Consider the following 20,167-nt stretch of genomic DNA (forward strand, 5'->3'; position numbering starts at 1 on the left):
GTTCACAAGAACCCCATTTTCTGCCAGATCCTGTGTGATGTATGTCTGCAAGTGTGTGTGCGTGTGTGTGTGTGTGTGTGTGTGTGAGGGTGAGACAGAGGCAGCGAATGTCGGCAGCATGATGCAGCGTGCATCGGAGGGAGTATAGTTATGTGTGTGTGAGAGAACACAGTTGGTTTGTTGAGCAGCTCTCTGCAGGACAAAAGCATCTTTCTGAAACACATGCCTATGGCTGATTATGCAGACTGCAGACCACATTCACTGCATAGCTCACGATATACATGTTACACACCAGGACTCACACTGTCGCTGAACATGTCCCGGTCAGATTCGACTCTTTGTTGCTGCTGGGATGTTAAAGGCTAAAATACAGCATTACAATACAACAATTTGGGGCAACTTAAAACATCTGTAACTGTCCTGAAACTCTTTTCTTTAAGATGCAGTGTGGGCGAAAGCAACTAAAGGACATGTTTTGTGTCTTATTTTAGTTTGCTTGTGACACCTTAAAATTAATCAGTCGACTTGTGACCTCTCACCACTATGAGTTGTAAGCAGTTCAACCAAAGACAGGTTTTTCTTTCCTTGGTATATCTGAAAAACGTTTGCAGGCCTGAAGAGATAAAAGTGTCCAGGATTTCAAAAGAAAAAAAACGTATAAATTAAATAAAAATCTGAAAAAAAAAGGTTTTTTCTTCCTCTAATGCCTTGAATGATCCAATCACCCCTCAAATTATGAATCAAGTATTTAGGGACTCATTTTATTTTGAGTTGAGAGTTGAAAACCACTGCACTGTCACACCAAAAATCTTAACAAACCCCAAACTGAAAACCAGTCCAGGGACACGTTGAGAGCATTTAAAAATACAGAATATTTAAATGAGACAGGATACGATGACAGAAGCAAAATACGCCAAATGTTACAGTTCATAATGTATCATAATGTTGACCAACATTACATGAAGACACGTCAAACCTTAAGGCAACATAAAAATTACATTTAACATGTACAGCACTTGACAGATCCTTGCAATCACACCCAAAATAAAACACAATACAAAGAAAGTGTACCACACTCCAATATGAACGAGTAACAGAAAAAAGTCCAGTTTAGTTTGTGCTAAAAATCATCCAGGTTATCTGAAATTTAGTTGTGCGCTCTGGAACGCCTACTGGCATCATTTACATGTGATTCAGATGGTGTGCATATCACTGCCAACTGCTTTCAAAAATAACCAGGTTAGAGGGTGTGTGTGTGTGTGTGTGTGTGTGTGTGTGTGTGTGTGTGTGTGTGTGTGTGTGTGTGTGTGTGTGTGTGTGTGTGTGTGAGACTTGCATACTAAAAGGAGGCAAGTCAGTGTGGCTATGACGAACTGTTGCTAAGCAGTGGTGGTTGCTAGGTGGTGGAGGGGGAAGGGGAGACAGGTTTGCAGTTAGTGATGGAATCTGAGGGCTTACCTCTGCGTGCACGAGCGCACGTGAGTGTTCCCTTGGATTTATTTCCTTTAAATATTGATGCTGCAGTGTGGGAAAAAAAATGTAGTTTCTACCGCATTAAAAGCTGCAGTTTGAGAGGCAATTTCAATTTCTGTTCACATCAAACAGCACCATGAACAGGCGAAAAAGGGAAGGTGTATCTCGGTCGACCGAGAAACAACGTCTGATGTAAAAGGCAGGCTCAATGAGACCAAGAGTTTCATGGTGAATCTTAGAAACCTTCATAAATGACTCATTAAAAAACAGACCACAACATGCTGTCTAGCTGTGACAACAGAAGAATGGAGGAATGAGTCATTTACTTTGTCTTCTGTTGCAGATTCATCAAGCAAAGCTGCTGAATATCTGGCAGAGGAACACACAGAGTGAAACCAGCTCACTCCTCGGCTTTCCCCAGGACGATTACTGTAGCATACAGCAGGGGAAAGCCTTACGACTGCTGGCTTCCCTCCGTGTGCGTTCACATATTTCCCTACATTTTCTACACATCCTGGACAGGCGTATTTGGCCTCTAGCTACAGTTTTTGGTGTGTTTTTTTTTATTTTCAATGTACCAGGCATCACTTAACATATTGTGCATCCCTAGCAGGAGTCGCTCCTGTCAGATCTGGTCTGATCCAGTTGGGTGAAGCAGACGGTGGGGGGGTTGGCTGGGCGAGACACAGGCAGCCATTTGTACTCAAGGTTCTGCGATGGAGGGTCCAAACGCCAGTTGTAGTGCTTTAGCAGGTATGTGCAGGCTTCCTGGCAGCAAAGAGCGAGAAAAGGGGTTTTCTGAATGTGTATCTTTGCTGCATTGACATCAACATACTTTCTGCCGTTGGATAGATGATAGTTAGAGTTAAAACTTTAACTACAAATGTCCTCATTTTTTACAGCAGTGCAAACACAAGATGTTAAACTGGAAGGCACTTGGCAGAGCGAGAGCTTCCGCCAACACTGAATAAATCTCCAACTTGTAAAGCTACAGCCTCCATAACACTTTGTCTACTTCTATGTTGTTTTTCAAGTTTGGAAATATCGGTGCCACGCAACACCTCGCAGAAGCCAAGCTGAAACAGAACAGTGGGTCGCTGGGACGTGTTTGGCGTCAGAAATGACTCAAATCAGAAAACGCCTCCTATATATTTGTGCACATTTGACCATCTAGCAGGGCTCAAGAAAAGCTTTCTGACCCTTTACAAATTCTCTTTTTTCACCAAAACGTCACCAGTTAACATCACACTCCTTCCACGTGTTTGTGTAGAAGTTATATTGATATTCTGTTTTCTCCTGCATGCTGGCTGATGATATCATAGCCAGCATTCCCCATTGGCTGATACTCAGCCACAGAGCCGACCAACCGCATCCACCATCCATCAGCCAGTTGCCCCGCCTCCATCCACTTTATGAATGAAGGTTTTCCTGATGGAGGGGGAGGAGCAGGATGGATGAATGGGGATGGTGGAAGGGAGGAAAGGAGTGAGGGAATGGAGGAAGGATGATGAGGATGGGGGAGGGAGGGAAGGAGGAAAGGGATGAAACAAGCGATGAGTCACATCTCTGACCTAGATCACTGTGGTCTACTTTTTCCTCTGGTCACGCCCTCCTCTCGCTCTGTGTGTGTGTGTGTGTGTGTGTGTGTGTGTGGTGGTATGTGCCAGTGGTCAGTCTGCTCAGAACCAATCAGATTCACTTTAAACAGCTGAATGGTGTGGTGTTTTATTGCTGACAGAGCAGCTTGCATTAGGAAATGAGGCTTAAGGTTCAAGGACAAGGTGATGCAGAGTGTTTGTATTTCCTGCATCATCACACAGCTGGATTGGGTCGGTCCTTTAACAGACTGAGAGAAGTGGGGAGCGAGGCTGACCCCACTGCCACTGATGACACCATGTACCATGAATTATTTTAGTCTACAGTGACTGGTTGACAGGTGACCAGCCTGTGGCAGCCAAAGTGGCATAAACTATTCATCAGTACATAGAAATGTACAAGGCTGGATAAGAGAGCTTTAAATTACGACATTTAAAAAGTGAAAATTAAAATTGTTATGTTTACTGTAATTACAATAAACTTAATCATTAAAGGTATAAAATGTAATAATCCAATTCATGTGAATCTTAAATAAATAAAAACATGAATGAAATTGAATGAAATTATAAATCAAACTAAACTAGACTTAATCAAATTACATTCAAATCAGAAATTAAACTCTCCAGTCAAAGAGCCTTTCAGTCACGTGATAAAGAGACATATAAAGCTGCCAGAGCAAGACATCAGAAGAGACTGAAGGGTAACCTCAGCACCAACAACCCCAAAGATGTGGAGCAGGTGATTCAGAACATCACAGGCTACAGAAGTAGGATCACCTCCATCATGTCTGAGGGTGAATTTAAGTGAATGTGTCCAAACTGCATCTGCCACCCAGCTACCCAACGTTTTGTGAAGCAGCTGAATGGGACAGTAGCTTGCAATTTGTTGTGCAACCCTGTTTTTTGTAGAATGACAAACAAACCTTGAGCATTGCATAAACTGTTAAGCCATTAATAGCCACCGTTTTAGTGATGGTTGACAGATCACAGAAATGACACTGTTGAGTACAATGTGTTCATAATAATACAGCTGAAATGCTGTAAAATCAGCACAGAATTACCACGACTGCAGCCCATTTACAACATAACCCATAATAACATCATCACGAGCCCCCCATGGGCTGTTCACTCTCCTTGCATCTAAAAAATGTTACCGGAGCATCAAATCTCACACCACCCATCTTCGCGACAGTCTCTTTCCGCAGACAGTCAGGCGGCTGAGTTGCTGATGCTCCTAATCACACTGATCATTATTTGTACATAGCATGTGGGCACTGTTAGACACGAATGCACTATAAATGGTTATGCTCTGGGCTCTTTGAGTTATGGATGGCCTGTATTTGTCTATTTATGTACACAAAGGACAAGAGATCCAGGGAACAAGCATCTCATTGTACTAGAACATGTGACAATAAACGTGAACTTCAAGCCTGAAGAGCAATGAAAAGAAAACCTGTGGTGTAATAATATTTATCTTTTAGCTCAGCAGTTGTAGCAATGGTACAACATGGGTCAATGAAGGGGAAATGATTACTCACTGAGCATCTGGAGAGAGGAGTATGTTCTGCCTACATTTTCCCATTCATGCCACTTGCTTAAGTGATTAAAAAAAAAAAAAAAACAAGCTGCCTGTGGTTATCCAGAATAAGTAATCCAATTCTAAGTAATGAGATATGATTGTGCTGCTGAACAATGAGGAGAGCAGGTCATTAAACCACTTTGGACATTTCACCTGATTTTCCCTATTCAATCAAGCCCAGCATTAACAATGACTCATGAGTGTGTGTGTGTGTGTGTGTGTGTGTCATTCCTCACTGTAACACTTTGGATAGCTTGCAGTAACACACCCATCCATATCATGTTAGTATGCATGTGTTTCTGTTTTTGCTCTTTAATAATCTATGGTAGAAACACATAGATGCTGTCTTAGAGACTGTGATCTTCCAGCGTGGGCATAATAATAAAGACTGAGTGTGTTAGCTAACAGTCTGACTCAACGGATGTGATCTGCAGAGATAAGCCTGTCATTGGCTGACTCGTGCAATCTGCTTCATTCCCACCGCTCTCTCGTCTGGCCCTTCTTGCCACGTTCATTGAGAAACAGCGACGTGCAGTTGACTTGGCAATGAATGAAGAAAACAAGAGTGTGTGGCAGCCTGGCTCAACACACACGCTTCTTTTGAGCATTTCAAGCGTTTGGCACAAAAAATATGATACATTGTTGACTCAGTTATGTAAGCGTTACGACATAAAACACATGTCCTAAAAGAATTGGCCTATCGCTAAAGCCCTCCACAAACAGCAATGTTCAATCACCGTTTAACAACCGTGACTCGGCACAGCAGGCCTCTAAAGCTTTGGTTTTTACCAAAGTGTAAGCAAGGGATTCAAGATTCAAAGACTTTATTGTCACATGCTCAGCAGTTACATGAAGCAATCACTGGCAGTGAAATTCTCATGTCTCTGGTCCCAGTAACACTGCTGTACATAAGAAATATAAATATAAGTAAAAATAAGGTATATACAACTAAGAAAATATAATAAAATAAAATAAAATGTACAGCTAAGAAGTGCAAAATAGGGCAGTGCAAATTGTTTGCAGACTATGTGCAGTTTAAGAGTCTCATGGCCTGGGGGATGAAACTGTCCCTGAGCCTGCTGCTGCGGGCTCGGATGCTGCGGTACCGACGGCCAGACGGCAGCAGGCAGAAGGGGAGTGAAGGGGTGTAAGAAATCAATGAACCGTTGTGTCTTACTACGGTAACCTGACAAAGAGGTCCATCAAAAGCCAAAGAACACATTTCCTTAGCTAACTACATTTTGTGGGGTTACATTTTCAGACACTGGACCAAACTACCTCTGCAAAACAAGCACAATGAATAAGAAAATGAATTGTCAGGCGTTATCCCAGTTTCAAGCTGGGAGTCCTGAATCCCATTCATTAACATTAACATAAACAATGCATGGGTCTAAATTCAGCTAGGCCACGACACTCGGCTCTTTCTGACGGAACCTGTCAGTATGCTAACGGTCCAGCTGCATGTATGCATATGCGCATCTTATTATTTCCATGTCTTATCTTGTGGGGTTGCTGACTTTTTCTGGACATCTAGACTTAACCTCAGTCTTTAAGCATGATATCATCTACGTAGCTATCAGGTACATACGTAATCCCCCTTCTCATTTCAAAGAGAGTCATCTGGATACATTGAACAGTCAGCCGCACACATTTTCAACCAGCTCTTGGACACTTAACTAGCTACAGCAGATACTTTAATTCTGCTCCTGGTATCATTGTACTGCACTGAACTTCACTGAACTGCATTTGTGCTGTGTGAGAGCAGAACGCTTGCAGAGAAGAGTCCAAGGTTTTACTTTATTGGTTATAACAAAAATAGGAAATCCAAATAAAACCTTGGGAATCCACTGGCCCACAGGGGTTGTTTTCAAGTTGGTGACACCACCCCAATCCCCAGTGTCTAGGCTCACAACACACACACCTGTCTTGTACTGGTGCCTCTCATAAGCTGTGTATGTGTGTGTCTATGTGTCTCTGGAGCATATAGGCACTGGTGACTATGGTGAGTACTGCTGTGTCTGTAACTGGGTACCTCTCTGGCTCTAATAAACACACACACACACACACACACACACACACACACACACACACACACACACACACACACACACACACACACACCAAAGTATTTAATCAGTCCCATGAGCGGTGCTCACTCTGCTGACTGGAGATGGTTCAGCTCTATTTCTGTCACTGATGATTAGTCTACTTCATTAAAAAACTCTTTGTTTACATGCTATATTATGTCAGTCAGTGGCAGTTACAGTGGTATTGCTCCTTCATTCAGTAGCAGCTCCTCTACAAATGATGAATAGGGGTTTTCCCAGCAGCTCACTTCAATTCTCACTTCCATTTGCCCCTGTCCTCTTGGTTGCAAATTCCCATTTTTCTCCCACTGGTGATAAACACAGTGTGTGTATGAACATGTTTCTTTGGGCTTTATAAGTTTATGTTACAGTTTGAAGCTACAGAAGTTATATTTTTCAACCATAATAACTCCTAAATAAATCAGACAATCTTTTGTAAAGTTTTTGTTTGTGCCACATGCAAAAAATAGAATTCATGAATTTCAACATCCATAACCATGATGTGAAAATCTAAATTAAGGACTTCTCAGGTCAACAAGTCAGACTGAAAGTGTAGAATATAAAAAATGTGTTCTGTTGGTCTCATTATTGTGGATAGATGAGGACAATCTAAGTGACTCTGTCTCTCAAACCAGTGGTGTTGTTAGCGCTACAGTCCTATTTCTGCAAATTCAAACATGTCAGCTTTGTTGCAGCTTCTCCTCCCTTCCTTAAGACGATGCAACAACATTGGAAGTATTTTCTGCAGTGACCTTTCACTCAGTCCAGCAGAACTGAGGCTGCTAAACCACAAATGTCTCAACATCTCAGCATTTTAACTTCATCTTTGTGTTCATGGTAATGTTAATGTCTCAATGAAAATGTACGTATTTATGTGTGTTTGTCACCTTAACGAAGACTTCGGTAAGTTTAACTCCTATGCAGCCTCTGGGCCCGCTGCCGAAGGAACACAGGAAGTGCTCCTGGCCCGCATTCCTGCACATACAAGAACAAAGTTCCATGTTACATGGTTAAACACAAATACACCATGTGTGCAAAGTAATCTGTGATGCAAAAATCTAAATTCTGCAAAAGCTTCAAGAGTTCAAGAGAAATTCACAGGTTTGAATTCCAATTCATAGTTTGTCCCTCAGGAGTATAATGACCAACAAAACCATGGGCTGTATATAGCAAGTGGAAGTGGTCATGTGACATCGACCATTGGTTCTTGGACTGCTGTTTTGAAGCATCAAGTTTATTCTAAATGGGACCAAAATTGAACATCACCTGTATTGAAGAAGTAGAAACTAGAGATTTAGACCATGAACTCATTAGGAAGGTGTTTACTGAGATAATAATCTCTCAACTAATGATAGGACTGGAATAGTAATCACATTAGTAAACCTTGTTCATATGCTATTCAGACATAAAAGCAGATGCTTTTTTCGACTTTGCTGGTCTAACCAACCAAACAGTAAGCATTCAGCATTGTGTTATTCATTCAAACCTGCTTGTTTTAGTGTGTGCACTGTTGCTGTGTATGCGAGACAAGGAGCTGGTTTTCCCCTCAGACATGGTGATGAGAGCCTATGCTTTCCGGTCTGATGTATAGTATTAATTTGAACAGGAAACAAATCTTTGCACAACACACAAGTGTGAAGGTGCATGACACCACAACATGGGCCTGACTCACTGTCACAACTTGACACGTGTTGTCAGTCTGACTCTCTCTGCCATACCCGCTGTAACTTTCCATTGCAACTCCTCTAAAAATATACTTAAAGAGATGCTGGCTGTTTCCAGCCAACAGGTTTGTCAACAGCCTGCTAATGCAGGCCGTCTCTCTCCTCTCACTACTAATGCATCCTGTCTTCCTGAAACCTGAGCTCTGATTAAAGGCAAACAGGAAGCATTAGTGGTGTGTATAGCCCAGGTCCAAGTGTGTGTGAGAGGCTTTGTGTGTGTGACAGAGAGAGAGGGGAGAATATTAGTGTTCGCTGCAGCATCTGTCTAATGGTTTAATGTACTATTAGGCCCATCCTGGAACAGTGAGATGTGTAGGGTGCAATACAGTCCTGGGATACTGAGAAAGAAGAGAGAGGAAGTCTCACCATCAGTCCACCATAATATCAAACATACATCTAATACGCCGTGTGGATGGGAAGGAAATCAGACAAGTGTAATCTATTGTGCAGTATAATTAATTTTACTACTACCGTAGTGAAGAGAGAACAGTCTGAAATGCCACGACTGAGCTGTAAGAAATTAAATCTCTGGGACAGTTGAAAACTTTCAAGTACATGTATTTAGTGGAGAACTTCCATATGTTAGGTCTGATGTTGTGCCCATTCATGGATTTTCCCCCTAATTAAAAAATATTAATATAACAACTGCGATCTGATCTGGTATCTAATATTTAAGACTTGGTGATAATTTACACCTCTAACCGACTTGTATGTCAGAAGGAAACTCCCTGTTCTTAGATTTATCTAAAACTACAAACACAACACACTGCAGCAGCTCAGATTTGTATCCCTCGTTTGGTAGCGTTTCCGATTCATTTATCTACGGCCGGAGCCTGTGTGGGTGTTTGGATGTTAACTTGCCAGCTCTGTTATTTACCTCCAACTGGAAAAGCACACACAGATACGGTATGTGCTGGGACACACACCGCAGACAATATACGCAACCATCCCACAGAAACACACACGAAAACAGACAATGTGGATAAACTGTAGTTATTGTTGGGGGGGCTTGTTATGTAACAGGACTGCAGTCATTAAATTAAACAGCCAGGTGGCAAGAAAAGGAGCCAGGCAACTATCAAGGCAGACAGGAAAATAATGGCCAAGAAGACAGATGACAGATGGAGAAGCAGGTAGGAGGAAAGAGAAACAGACCGGAAGATAAGAGGGTTGGAAGAGTAGAGCAAACACGCAGACAGACAGAAAGACAGACAGACAAGAGACTCATTTATTCAGGGAAATTCAATTTTAGATGCAGAACATATACACACATATGTAAAACACTGAATGTCCAAAGAATGCTCACAGGTATTAAGAGGTAAATATTTTAGGCACTTTTCATATATTCTAAGATATTTTTTACAATGCATTTGCTACATTTTACACAAGGAAATTCTCCTCTGACTCATTCTTTCACCCCATCTCATCCTGCAGAGCAAGATCTACACACACACACACACACACACAGAGCACAGCACAGGGAATCCCCATTGGTAAAAAAGGGTGTGATGTGGCCAGTTACCATGGCAGCAGCTACCTGTCTCTTCATTCATAGATTTCTTCCTTCAGTTGCCGACTTCAGCCCATTTTGAATGGCACTCATTACTGAGTTAACGTGTTGTGTAGAATAGATTTTGCATTATTAGTATGTGTAACTTATATTTTCAAGTGTAACAATACATTTTAAGCTCCATTTGTCCATGGCATGTAGGGAAACAACAAATGCAGGGAAAAATAAAATTATAAGTAAATAATAGACTGGAATTCAAGGCTAAATTGTCACATCCAGACAAAATATACTGAGGCTATTAAAAAAAACATTTCTTGACCTCGATTTGTCACCAAGCAGTACTAAATTAACCAGATACTGCTTCATGTTTGCGGCAGCTAAAAAACAGGGACTGAAGAAGACGGTAATCCTTCCTCCAAAACTGCTTAAACTGATGGTGGTGAACGTGTCTGCATATTTTATTTACCTGATTTAAACTGTCTGTTCCATTAAAAGGGATTTCATAATGGTGGTTTATTCAACTCAGAGGGACGATGAAACTAAAGGACATTTATCTTACAAGAATCACCCTCTTTTTGTTTTGAGACACACACACACACACACACACACACACACACACACACACACAGCAGGATAGGATCTTCTCTGACTCATTCTCCTGTATCCCATCCTACTCCACAGGGCATTTTTCTCCCCCACCCTGCACACACACATACACACAAATGCACAGAGGGGAATCCCTATTGGTAAAGACGTGTCAGGTGACCAGTTTCCATGGCAGCAGCTACCTACATACATACATTCATAGATTTTTTCCCCCCCCACTCTTCTCTGTTGCCTCAATGAACAAGCATGAATGAGAATAAACAGGTGAATGGAGGAAGTGCATGAACAGAGGAAGCAGCAGACAGAGAGAATGAACTGGTGATGGAGACGGATCAGGTTTCATTTCACCAGAGCAGGTAGCAGACAGGGCGGGGGGGGGGGGGACCCCTAGCTTGTCTTCAGCTGTCTCCTTTTGTGTCTCCTCCCCCCCCAAAATCTGATCTTTATCTGTGTGTGTGTGTGTGTGTGTGTGTGTGTGTGCTGTATAATATATGTGAAAGTGATCAGGTCACATGTGTGTGCTCAGCCTAATCTGTATTGGTTGCTGTGGTAACAAACCAGCTAACCAGCGTGATTTTCCCACACAGAATCAAAACGCAAGCTGCAGTCTAGACCCCCAGACTGAGTCGATTAGCATTCGGCTGTGTGTAGAAGGATTAAAATGGCAAAATGTATCCATCTGAATTGTATGTATTTATTCACAGAAAACACATTTGTGATTGGTAAAATGGTAAAATGATGAACATAATGTGTGCCATCACAGCCTCACCCTCTCTTAGGATGGCCACAGACCACGAGCAAAAAGAGAAGCTGTGTTGCTAAATAGTTGAATTAGTCAGTAAATCATCATGTTTGGGTGAGTTTTTATCACCGGAGAGCTGGATGGGATTGCATCAGCTATTTGTAGATCCGGCTTTGTTACAGACACGTACTGTAATGATCTTGTAAGGATCTCTCGTGGATAGATAAGCTCTGCGGCACTCCCTCTTTAGCAGACATATACTTTCATTTTCTCCTCGTCCCTCTTGATGGAATATCATCGATGTGGTAAATGGTAAATAGCAAACTGCACCAAAATGTGAATACAGTAAACAGCATGTACATTTTGTGGTACTCTTTATGTCTAATACTGGACATGGACATGTATTTATTCAGATATTTACTAGTGGACACTATTAAAACCAGCAGTCTTTGGCTAGGTTTGACAATTTCCTTCCTTCCTCCTTTCTTCATCACGAACTCTGAAGACATCATCCATTTTGCAGAAACCTATTCATCCATCATCAAACCATCACCTACACCGTCATCCACCCCTGAGCATTAATATTAACTCATCTATTTGGTCATCCTTTTCTTTTCTGTTTGAATGTTATCCAGTGCTTAAAAACTGTACTGTAATGGACATTAATAAACATTTTTACTGATTTTTCTTTCTGGTTTCTGTGAGAAATGGATTTTTGTGACGCATTTCCTCAGTCCTTAATGTGTCAGGGCACTGAAAGCTTCCTCCCTCTCACTCCTTCTAATGGTCAGTTAGTGTGTGTGTGTGTGTGTGTGTGTGTGTGTGTGTGTGTGTGGGGGGGTGATACCACAGTTAGTCACAGTGAGTGGCAGATAGGGTGTGTGAACAGAGCTGTAAACACGTTTCTCCCTCAACCTTTAACCTTGTGGTCATGAAACTGTTGCAGGTTCAGTTCCCACAGAGAGGAAATGAGAAAATCTTTCAATGAGGAACAATGAGGATTTTAACCATTTACCATTTCCACTGGTTGCAGAAGGAAGTGGCACAGCACAGTTGATCTGCACGTCTTTGTGAAACAGGTGATGCGAGAGGCTTGGTCCCACACAGTGGGGAGAACTCACAGGGCTAGTTGCTGAACCACTGGAAAGCTGGCAGCTGACTTAAGGCATACTGGCTACAGACTGATCTTTAACCCTCACACAGACAGCATCCTTCCTCTTATTTCCTGTGTGGTTCAGAGGGTTCATCAGCTGTTACGTATGTATTTAAAACATTCCCTTATGTAGGATATAGCCTCTACATGTCTTCAATATACTGTGGACATACACATAACTACAGGTTGTTTTCTTCTTTCTTTTGAATTCCGTGTTTCGCTCTTCTTGTCTGTGGAGCTCGTTGTAGTAAACCTCACTTTTAGATGTTCTGCTTCATATTAATTATCTTCTAAAATAAACTACCTCAGAACCTCGGAGGAAGCACGTAGGACACTTGCTTCTATTTCTGCAGTGAGGTCTAAACTTAATAAACAGAAAGATCCTCACCTTCCGCTCCATCTCTCCGGCAGGAAGTCGTCCGGCTCCTGGAACACCTCAGGGTCACGGTGGACGGAGTGGCTGATAAAGACCACACCATGACCCTTTGGGACATGAAACCCTGCCAGGGTGGAGTCCTAAACACAGAGAGAGAGAGAGAGAGAGAGAGGAGGAGACATCACATTATTTTAAATTAATTAACATTCACTTCTCTTTCTCTGCAAACAAACAAAGTGCTGGTCATGGTCATTTTTGTCATGATCTCCATGAATTTTGCTGAAACTTTCCAGCAACTATCTGTTTTTTCAGTGCTAAATATTGTGAAATTATAAAAATCTGTAACTGTATTCACTGAGAGTTTGAAAAGGTACTGCAAACTAAATGGCAGTACTGAAATGTAACAAGTCAAAGCTGGTGTTAATGAGGGCATTTTATGGTAAATATATAAAAAATCCACTTTAGCCGGAAAACTATTCTTTGCCAAGGGTTCATGTGACACCACTGAAGATCCCCTGACCTTATTTGGAAGAGGTAAACAGCACCCTCCACCTAAGGTAACACTGACGCTCCCTGACCCTCTCCAGAGCCTGCATATGAAGCTTTCCCCTTCAGAGACAGAGAGAGAGAGCTCCAGAGAGAGAGACAGAGAGAGAGCTCCAGAGAGAGAGAGCTCCAGAGAGAGAGAGAGAGCTGAGAGCTTCCAACCTTGGCCATAACTCAGGCCACCACACTAATGTCCGCTTCAGGGGTGAAAAGTCCTCCAACCCAGAAGAGCCTCTGTGACGCAGCTGCCTTGTGACTCTGTCGCTCTCCGTTTTTCTCTGGCCATGGGATGATATCACTGATCAGCTCCTGTCTCACACAGCCACCCCCCCCCCTCCATCCCTGGTGTTTGGCTTACTTGAAAATTGTAATTCCATTTTAAACAAAATCTCCTGAGTTGGGTTTTCACCATAAACTCTGGTAAAAAGGAGCCACCTTGGGGCAAAAAGACCACTTACCCAATTGTTGCCCTTTAAAATCATCTTTTCACTACATCCATTAGTAGCAGCACTAATGGACTGCCACAGAACATGATCACTGTTTCTCTTTTCTCTACCCTCTTTCTCATTTCTCTCTCTGCCTCTCTCTGCTGGAGTGGAAAATCTTTTACAAATCTCTTTCTTTCTCCCACTTCTCACTGAGAGATGCCTCTGCCCTTGCCGAGTTCATTCTCTCTCACACAAACACACTCACGTTGTTCAAACTATTGCATATCTTAGTTCCACCAGGATGGAGCTTCTACTTTTTCCACCTGATGGTGAATACTAATAATCTCTCTTTCTTACACACCTGCCTGCACATAAACGCCTCTTCAACTCCTCTGCTTTTCTTTATATTAGTAGTGGGGGTTGAGGCTCAGTGAAGCTAATATTAGGGGATAGGACAAGTGTCACTCTCTGGTTATTTTTCTCATTCATTATTCAATAGAAAATATCATTGTAGTGTCATAATTTGAATTTTTTTTTTTTCAATGAAGCAAAGGAAACGACTGGATGAGAATGGACCATAAACTTCTACATCAAATTCATTATAACTTTATATAAGTATTTTATACAAGACCTCAGAATGAAACCCTTTTGTATTCATTTTGATGTAGTTACAATCAGGATGCCACACTTTTATAAAGGCAATATGTACTGACATTAACTGTCAGGAGTCTTAAAAAGTGTTGCTTTTGTACTGTGACTACTGTCCTTTCCAACAATATCAATATCATGGCCCTTGGGAACTTTAAAAATGAAATACACATATTCTTTGAGTTCTTTTTTTTATCTAAAATGCTCTAAAACGCCACACATCATGAATCGGTTTCCCAGCAGGAATCAAAGTGTGGTGGTGAATGTTCCAGAAGTGACAAATGACTTTCCACTCGGCTTCACAGTGTCACCAGCACACATCATCCCACCGCCAACCCAGATCTGCCCCCCCGCCGAACTCCCTTCCTTCCTTCCGGGGGAGCGGAGCCAATCAATCTCAGAGAAGGATCAATGCCTCTGATTGGGCTGTTGCATAAGGCTGTTTGATGAGGTCACAGCGACCACAGACGCCCGGTGTGGCAGGAGGCAGACACACTGTGAAGCCAACCAGGTCGGATTCTATCGGCTGAAAGTGGTGATGTCAGACCACAAAACGATCATTTTAATGATTAGCATACATACAGGATACACAGGTTACAGCCTAGGATATTCATCAGACCTTCAGGGATGATCAGTCCCCAGTAAAGGACGCATGTGGAAATGACGCTGGATGGAACAAGTTGGAATAAACAAGGGGTCAACTCAACACGCTGTTGAACAGTCCTGTAGTACATAATGCTGTGATTGGTCAAATGGCCTGTCACGTGTCATGCTGCCATCAAAGCACATATGCTGCTCACATACTAACAGTCTGATATCAGTTAAAGCTGAAAAACAACGTCATTGTCATTGTCTGACTTTAGCTTCTAGCTGAAAGAGGAAAAGTCTGTGAACATTATGAGACTGACCAAACTGTTATTTAGTGCATCAGGAACAAAGTCCTGTAAGGTGTCAGTGCTCTCTGTCTCACACCTGTAACTCTTGTACAGTACAGTACAGTTCACATAAGGGAGAGGACAGTGGGGGAGACTCATCTACAATAATATGGCGCCACCTAGAGGATGAGAGCCGCAGACAAACTCCTGCCCTGTGTAAATACTGGAGTGTACAGTGCACATTTACAGAGACATTTAAGTCCTGATCCTTTGTGAAAACTCAGACTTGACTTTTTTTCAGATTAGATTGGTCTCGGACATATTTATCAGTTTATACCGGTTACTGATAACGAGTGCAGATTATCCTGAAAAGTCTGTGTCATAATGGCTTTAGAAGGTCCCAAAGGTGACCATACATCTCTCAAATTGAGAACACAGGATGAGAAAGACTGAATACTGATCCGGTACTACATGAAAAATCAGTCGGATGCCCCCCAGTCCCCGGGCGGACAGTCCTACCTGATCAGCTAATCGGCGTCCACCAATGAAAGGAGGCCACAGCCTCTGAACCTCCAGCAGAACTCTGTGCAGGTAATCAGGGTCTTCCATTGCTTGCCGACGTGTCTTCTCATGAACATGGAGAGTTATGGAAAAAGGTTTGTGTATTAGGAAGAAAAGCAATACTGGTAATAACTTTCATTTTACACATACTGCTGTATTAATACCTATTTTCTATCACAGGGTTTTTCCCAGGACGTGTTAATCTAAGAGGACGAAGAGCTGGAGCATAATGATGGGTTGGAGTGGTATGTTTTACTTACTATCAAAGGCAAGCCTTACTTTTCCTTCAGGTGCTTTATCTCATCACATTCTTACAACCCAAAGAGCCATAAAAGCAGCGTTTGCGTACCTGTTCATTTCCACTGAGCGCCAGTGTGAAGGAGGTGAGCAGCGATGCCAGGGCTTTGGGGATCAGAGCGGAGATGAACAGCAGGAGATGCTGGGAGGCAGAGCTGGAGTTGGGCAGCGGCAAAGAGCCGAGGGAGCCGACAAAACTAAAGAGAGTCGGCGAGGCAGAGAGCAACACTGAGATTAAGATCAACAAATCAGTATTAAATAACAGCATTATTACTATAAACAAATCACAGATCAACAGACTGTGATTTACAGCACAGAGAGAGAGAGGTCACTATAACAGGCAAAGACACCATTATGACTTTTAGTGGGTAATGTTGCTGTATTTCAAAAGGAGTGTTTCAAAAATAGGAGATGAAATACGATGTTGTAATACAGACTTTTGTTTCTTCAGTGGAAACAGTGTATATGCCACACCTTCACTAAATAACTATATATTCACATAAAGGTAGCTGATGGAGACGTGCACTGCAACTTTCATAAATGTACCGAAAACTTGTGCAACAGTTCAGCAAGCAGAAACGAGAGAGAGAAGCTGAGTATCTGTCTGTTCTGGGCGTGAAAGAACCCATCAGTCTACCACGCTGCCTCACCCCTGGGTGTCATTCTCCAGTTTGTCTCTGATGATGTCCATCAGTTTGTCTCTAGCATCCAGAGCGGTGGAGAAACCCGACGACCACAGAGGAACCTTCACGTTGACCGGAGCAGAGATCAGACCTGCAGGGGCAGAGGAGGAGGTGCTCAGCAAACATATGAAGATGGTCAAACACACACACACTAAAAGTAATATTTATTGTACTGCAATAAAAAGGGAATGAGGGAGATTTTGCAATACTGAATTGCACAACAACAAAACTGACTTACAACATATGTCCGCTAGAGAAAACATTTTGCAAGTGAGTGTCTCACAATACCACTGCTGCATTTCAACAGACAACAGACACATGTCTGTGTTTTCCTACCATGCCAGTGCTGGGTGCACAGCTGCACGATTTCCTGGTAAAGTTCAGGCTGGTCCTCCGCTCGTACGTTCAGAAAAAGGCCCAACACCAACTCTGTGCCCAGACGCTTAAAGACAGAGTACACACACTCTGGCTGGCCACTACACACACGCACACACACACACACACACACACACACACTTGGTTAAGCAATGACTCTACAATGTAAATATGAAGTGACTTGAACGAAACACTGCTTACAATCCTGTAATGTACTGAAAATAAAAGAATCAACCACACATCATGAAACACAGTATATGTATATATAAGAGCAGAGGAGCTTGAACCTCTAGTCAGACAAAAAATAAGAGAATAAAGCCAACAGGGATGTCAGGAAATATGGAGATCGTCGATATTTCTCCTGCTTGTTTGCAACTATATAAAACTGCTGTGTACTTTTTTCACACACACACACACACACACACACACACACACACACACACACACACAGAGAAACTGTTAAGTGTTACCTGAGAGAAAGGTCCTTCAGACAGCGCTCACATACACTGTGGAGACAAAGACGTAGAGAAACACAAACACACGATGGCTGATACATTTTAGTCTCAAACAAGATGAAGTCATTCTAAGGTGTTCTGCAAACGTATGTCTTGCATTTTGCTGCACCACATTACACGCAGTATAATAACTGTGGGGATTTGGGTCAGTTCTTGCTCAAGACACCTTCAGCATTGATGGACACATTACAACTACTGCAGCAATAAAGCTTTGCAGTTGTGTAACAAATGTCCTCCGCCACTATTTTTGGTGCCATCACTGACACCCACTGAACCAAAGGCTCTAAATATACAGCTAGAGTCAAAATAAGAACAAGTTCCATGAACCACGTGATTCTCCACATCATAAAATACATATCCTCACAAATGTCAAATGCAGCCACACAATCTAATGTGAGTTAAAGCCGAACATCTGTTCCACTGGCATTACTTCTCCTACCTGCTGATATAATCATGTGATGACTTCAGACAGTTTCCTGTGAACAGGCTGGTGAGAGACAGACGGAGAAGACATGCCTCCTCACCTGAAACACACAAATACAGGTTACTCATATTTATATTTGCAGAGCTGAACATTTTTTTCAGTTACAGTCAGAAGTATAAAGTAGATGTAGTGAGCGGCTTGTGTTTTCTTTTTTACAGTAGAAAAATGTTTGTGTTGTTTGCTTTAGAATATTTTCTTATTGTCTATAAATCATTTAGGGCAGCAACTGATGTTTATTCCATTATTGATTCATCTACTGATTCTTTTTTTCACTTAATCAATCTCCTTTAGTCCATAAAATGTCAACGTATTGTGAAAACGCTCAATGACTCCTTGTTTTCTTGAAGCAACATTGCAAAACCCAAATGTATTCAGTTATAGTCATAAAAGATATATTCACATTTGATAAAAAGATACCAGTAATAAATTAAATATCTATATTAAATATTAGTACCAATTAGTTCAACTGTCAATCAGCTGTCACTTGTGGAGGTTTTGTGTGTGAGTGTATTCACCATTAGTGGTGACAACAGTGTCACCATACATGTTGGTCATCAAGTCAGTAGGATCCTTCACAAATAAGTGGGATTTCTCTGAAACACACAACGTAAACTTCATCACAGACGTACACACACAGCATAGAGGACACGGCAGAGCTTCATTCTGTGTGTGAGTGCTGCAAACAAAGCAGGTGAGCAGGAGGGAAAGAGACACTGAGGATGCTTCACTGGAGGTGCGACAGTTATCCAGTCAGTCACATGTTAAATAAACCCTCTAAATAACCTTCACTATCACTTCACAGTGTCACAAAACAAACAATAAAGTCAAACACGGAAACATTTGTAATATATCTAAGCAACTGCAGTGTCTCATCACACCATGACACCTTTAAGGAAGTATTGAATGTCTGACATTCATAACAAGTCATCTGTTCTGTCATTATGTCTCACATGTGTATGTTTTACATCTCAATACAGCATCCTTCTTTAAAGTCTCTGAAGACAATATCTATAGAATTCTCCTATATCTTGTACTTTACTGTGAGTGTAAGAGAACTTTATTGAAATCTATTTGATGTATTAGCACATTTAATCCCCCTCCCTTTTCCCTTTTTATATTTGGAAGTGATTTCCCGTAGCTCTCAGTAGCTCCCTACCCCCCCCCCCAGCAGCATCACGAGTCTCTCTCATGACAGATCAGACTAATCTCGGGGTGAATTTCACCCCTTATGGAGGAAAATGTTCATTGTGTGCCTTCGAGTGAGAGGAAAGTCATTATTAAGACTCGTTATCTTGAGGCAAAGGAGAAAAGGTCACTGCCAGCTCATTAGAAACCATTGACTTCCCTTTAAATCAGTGACTATAACCAGTGAAGGCACCAACAATCCCATCAACCATCATATAGATGCAGACTAGAAATATAAATGTGCAACGTCATTGTAAGAATATTATTGACCACCTGGTTTCAACACAACACATTTACACTGAACTTTGAGATGGTGGTGCTCACCTGTGGCGTTCATACGCACACACGCACGCGCACACACACACACACACACACACACACACACACACACACACACACCATACCACACAGCAGCTCTCTCATCCCCTGCACGGAGCAGATGAAGGCGGTCGGTCTGTTCAGCAGGCGGCACTGGAACACTCTTCCCCGGTGCTTCTCGATCCGCTGCCGGCAGAAGCTCACCGGGTCCCGGTAAAACTCCAGCGACTTGTCCCCGAGCACCGACACTCCCGCGTTTCCTGCTAGTTTAGACATTCGGGGCCGACGGTGAAGCCACGACTTTTTATGATTATTTCTATTTTGATTCTCCTCCGAGTCGAAAGGTGGATGCAGCCGGGACACTTGCTCCACAAACAGGGGCTGTAGACCTCATCAGGACTGGGCCC

General features: G+C 42.2%; 1 protein-coding gene across 1 annotated transcript; it reads right to left on the reverse strand.

Moving 5' to 3' along the window:
• Nucleotides 1-778: 778 nt before the first annotated feature.
• LOC139218940 (putative cytochrome P450 120) lies at nt 779-20,036 on the reverse strand. The gene is made up of 11 exons (XM_070850690.1): nt 19,847-20,036; nt 18,773-18,850; nt 18,213-18,297; nt 17,729-17,764; nt 17,220-17,359; nt 16,851-16,974; nt 16,253-16,397; nt 15,862-15,966; nt 12,858-12,985; nt 7,622-7,709; nt 779-2,241 (listed from the first exon to the last, which is right to left on the reverse strand). The coding sequence occupies exons 1-11, from the start codon at nt 20,034-20,036 to the stop codon at nt 2,080-2,082; spliced, it is 1,281 nt and encodes a 426-aa protein (XP_070706791.1). The 3' UTR covers nt 779-2,079.
• Between the last annotated feature and the right edge of the window lie 131 nt (nt 20,037-20,167).

The sequence above is a fragment of the Pempheris klunzingeri genome, chromosome 19 (assembly GCF_042242105.1).
Source record: "Pempheris klunzingeri isolate RE-2024b chromosome 19, fPemKlu1.hap1, whole genome shotgun sequence".
In the NCBI taxonomy this organism is placed as follows: Eukaryota; Metazoa; Chordata; class Actinopteri; order Acropomatiformes; family Pempheridae; genus Pempheris; species Pempheris klunzingeri.

Excerpts from the sequence above, each read along its gene's own strand:
- LOC139218940 (XM_070850690.1), bottom strand. The coding sequence starts at position 20,036 with ATGTCTAAACTAGCAGGAAACGCGGGAGTGTCGGTGCTCGGGGACAAG. Across the intron at positions 12,986-15,861 it reads GACGCCGATTAGCTGATCAG|GACTCCACCCTGGCAGGGTT; the intron begins GTAGGACTGTCC and ends CTCTGTGTTTAG. Across the intron at positions 2,242-7,621 it reads TTACCGAAGTCTTCGTTAAG|GAAGCCTGCACATACCTGCT; the intron begins GTGACAAACACA and ends CTTTGCTGCCAG.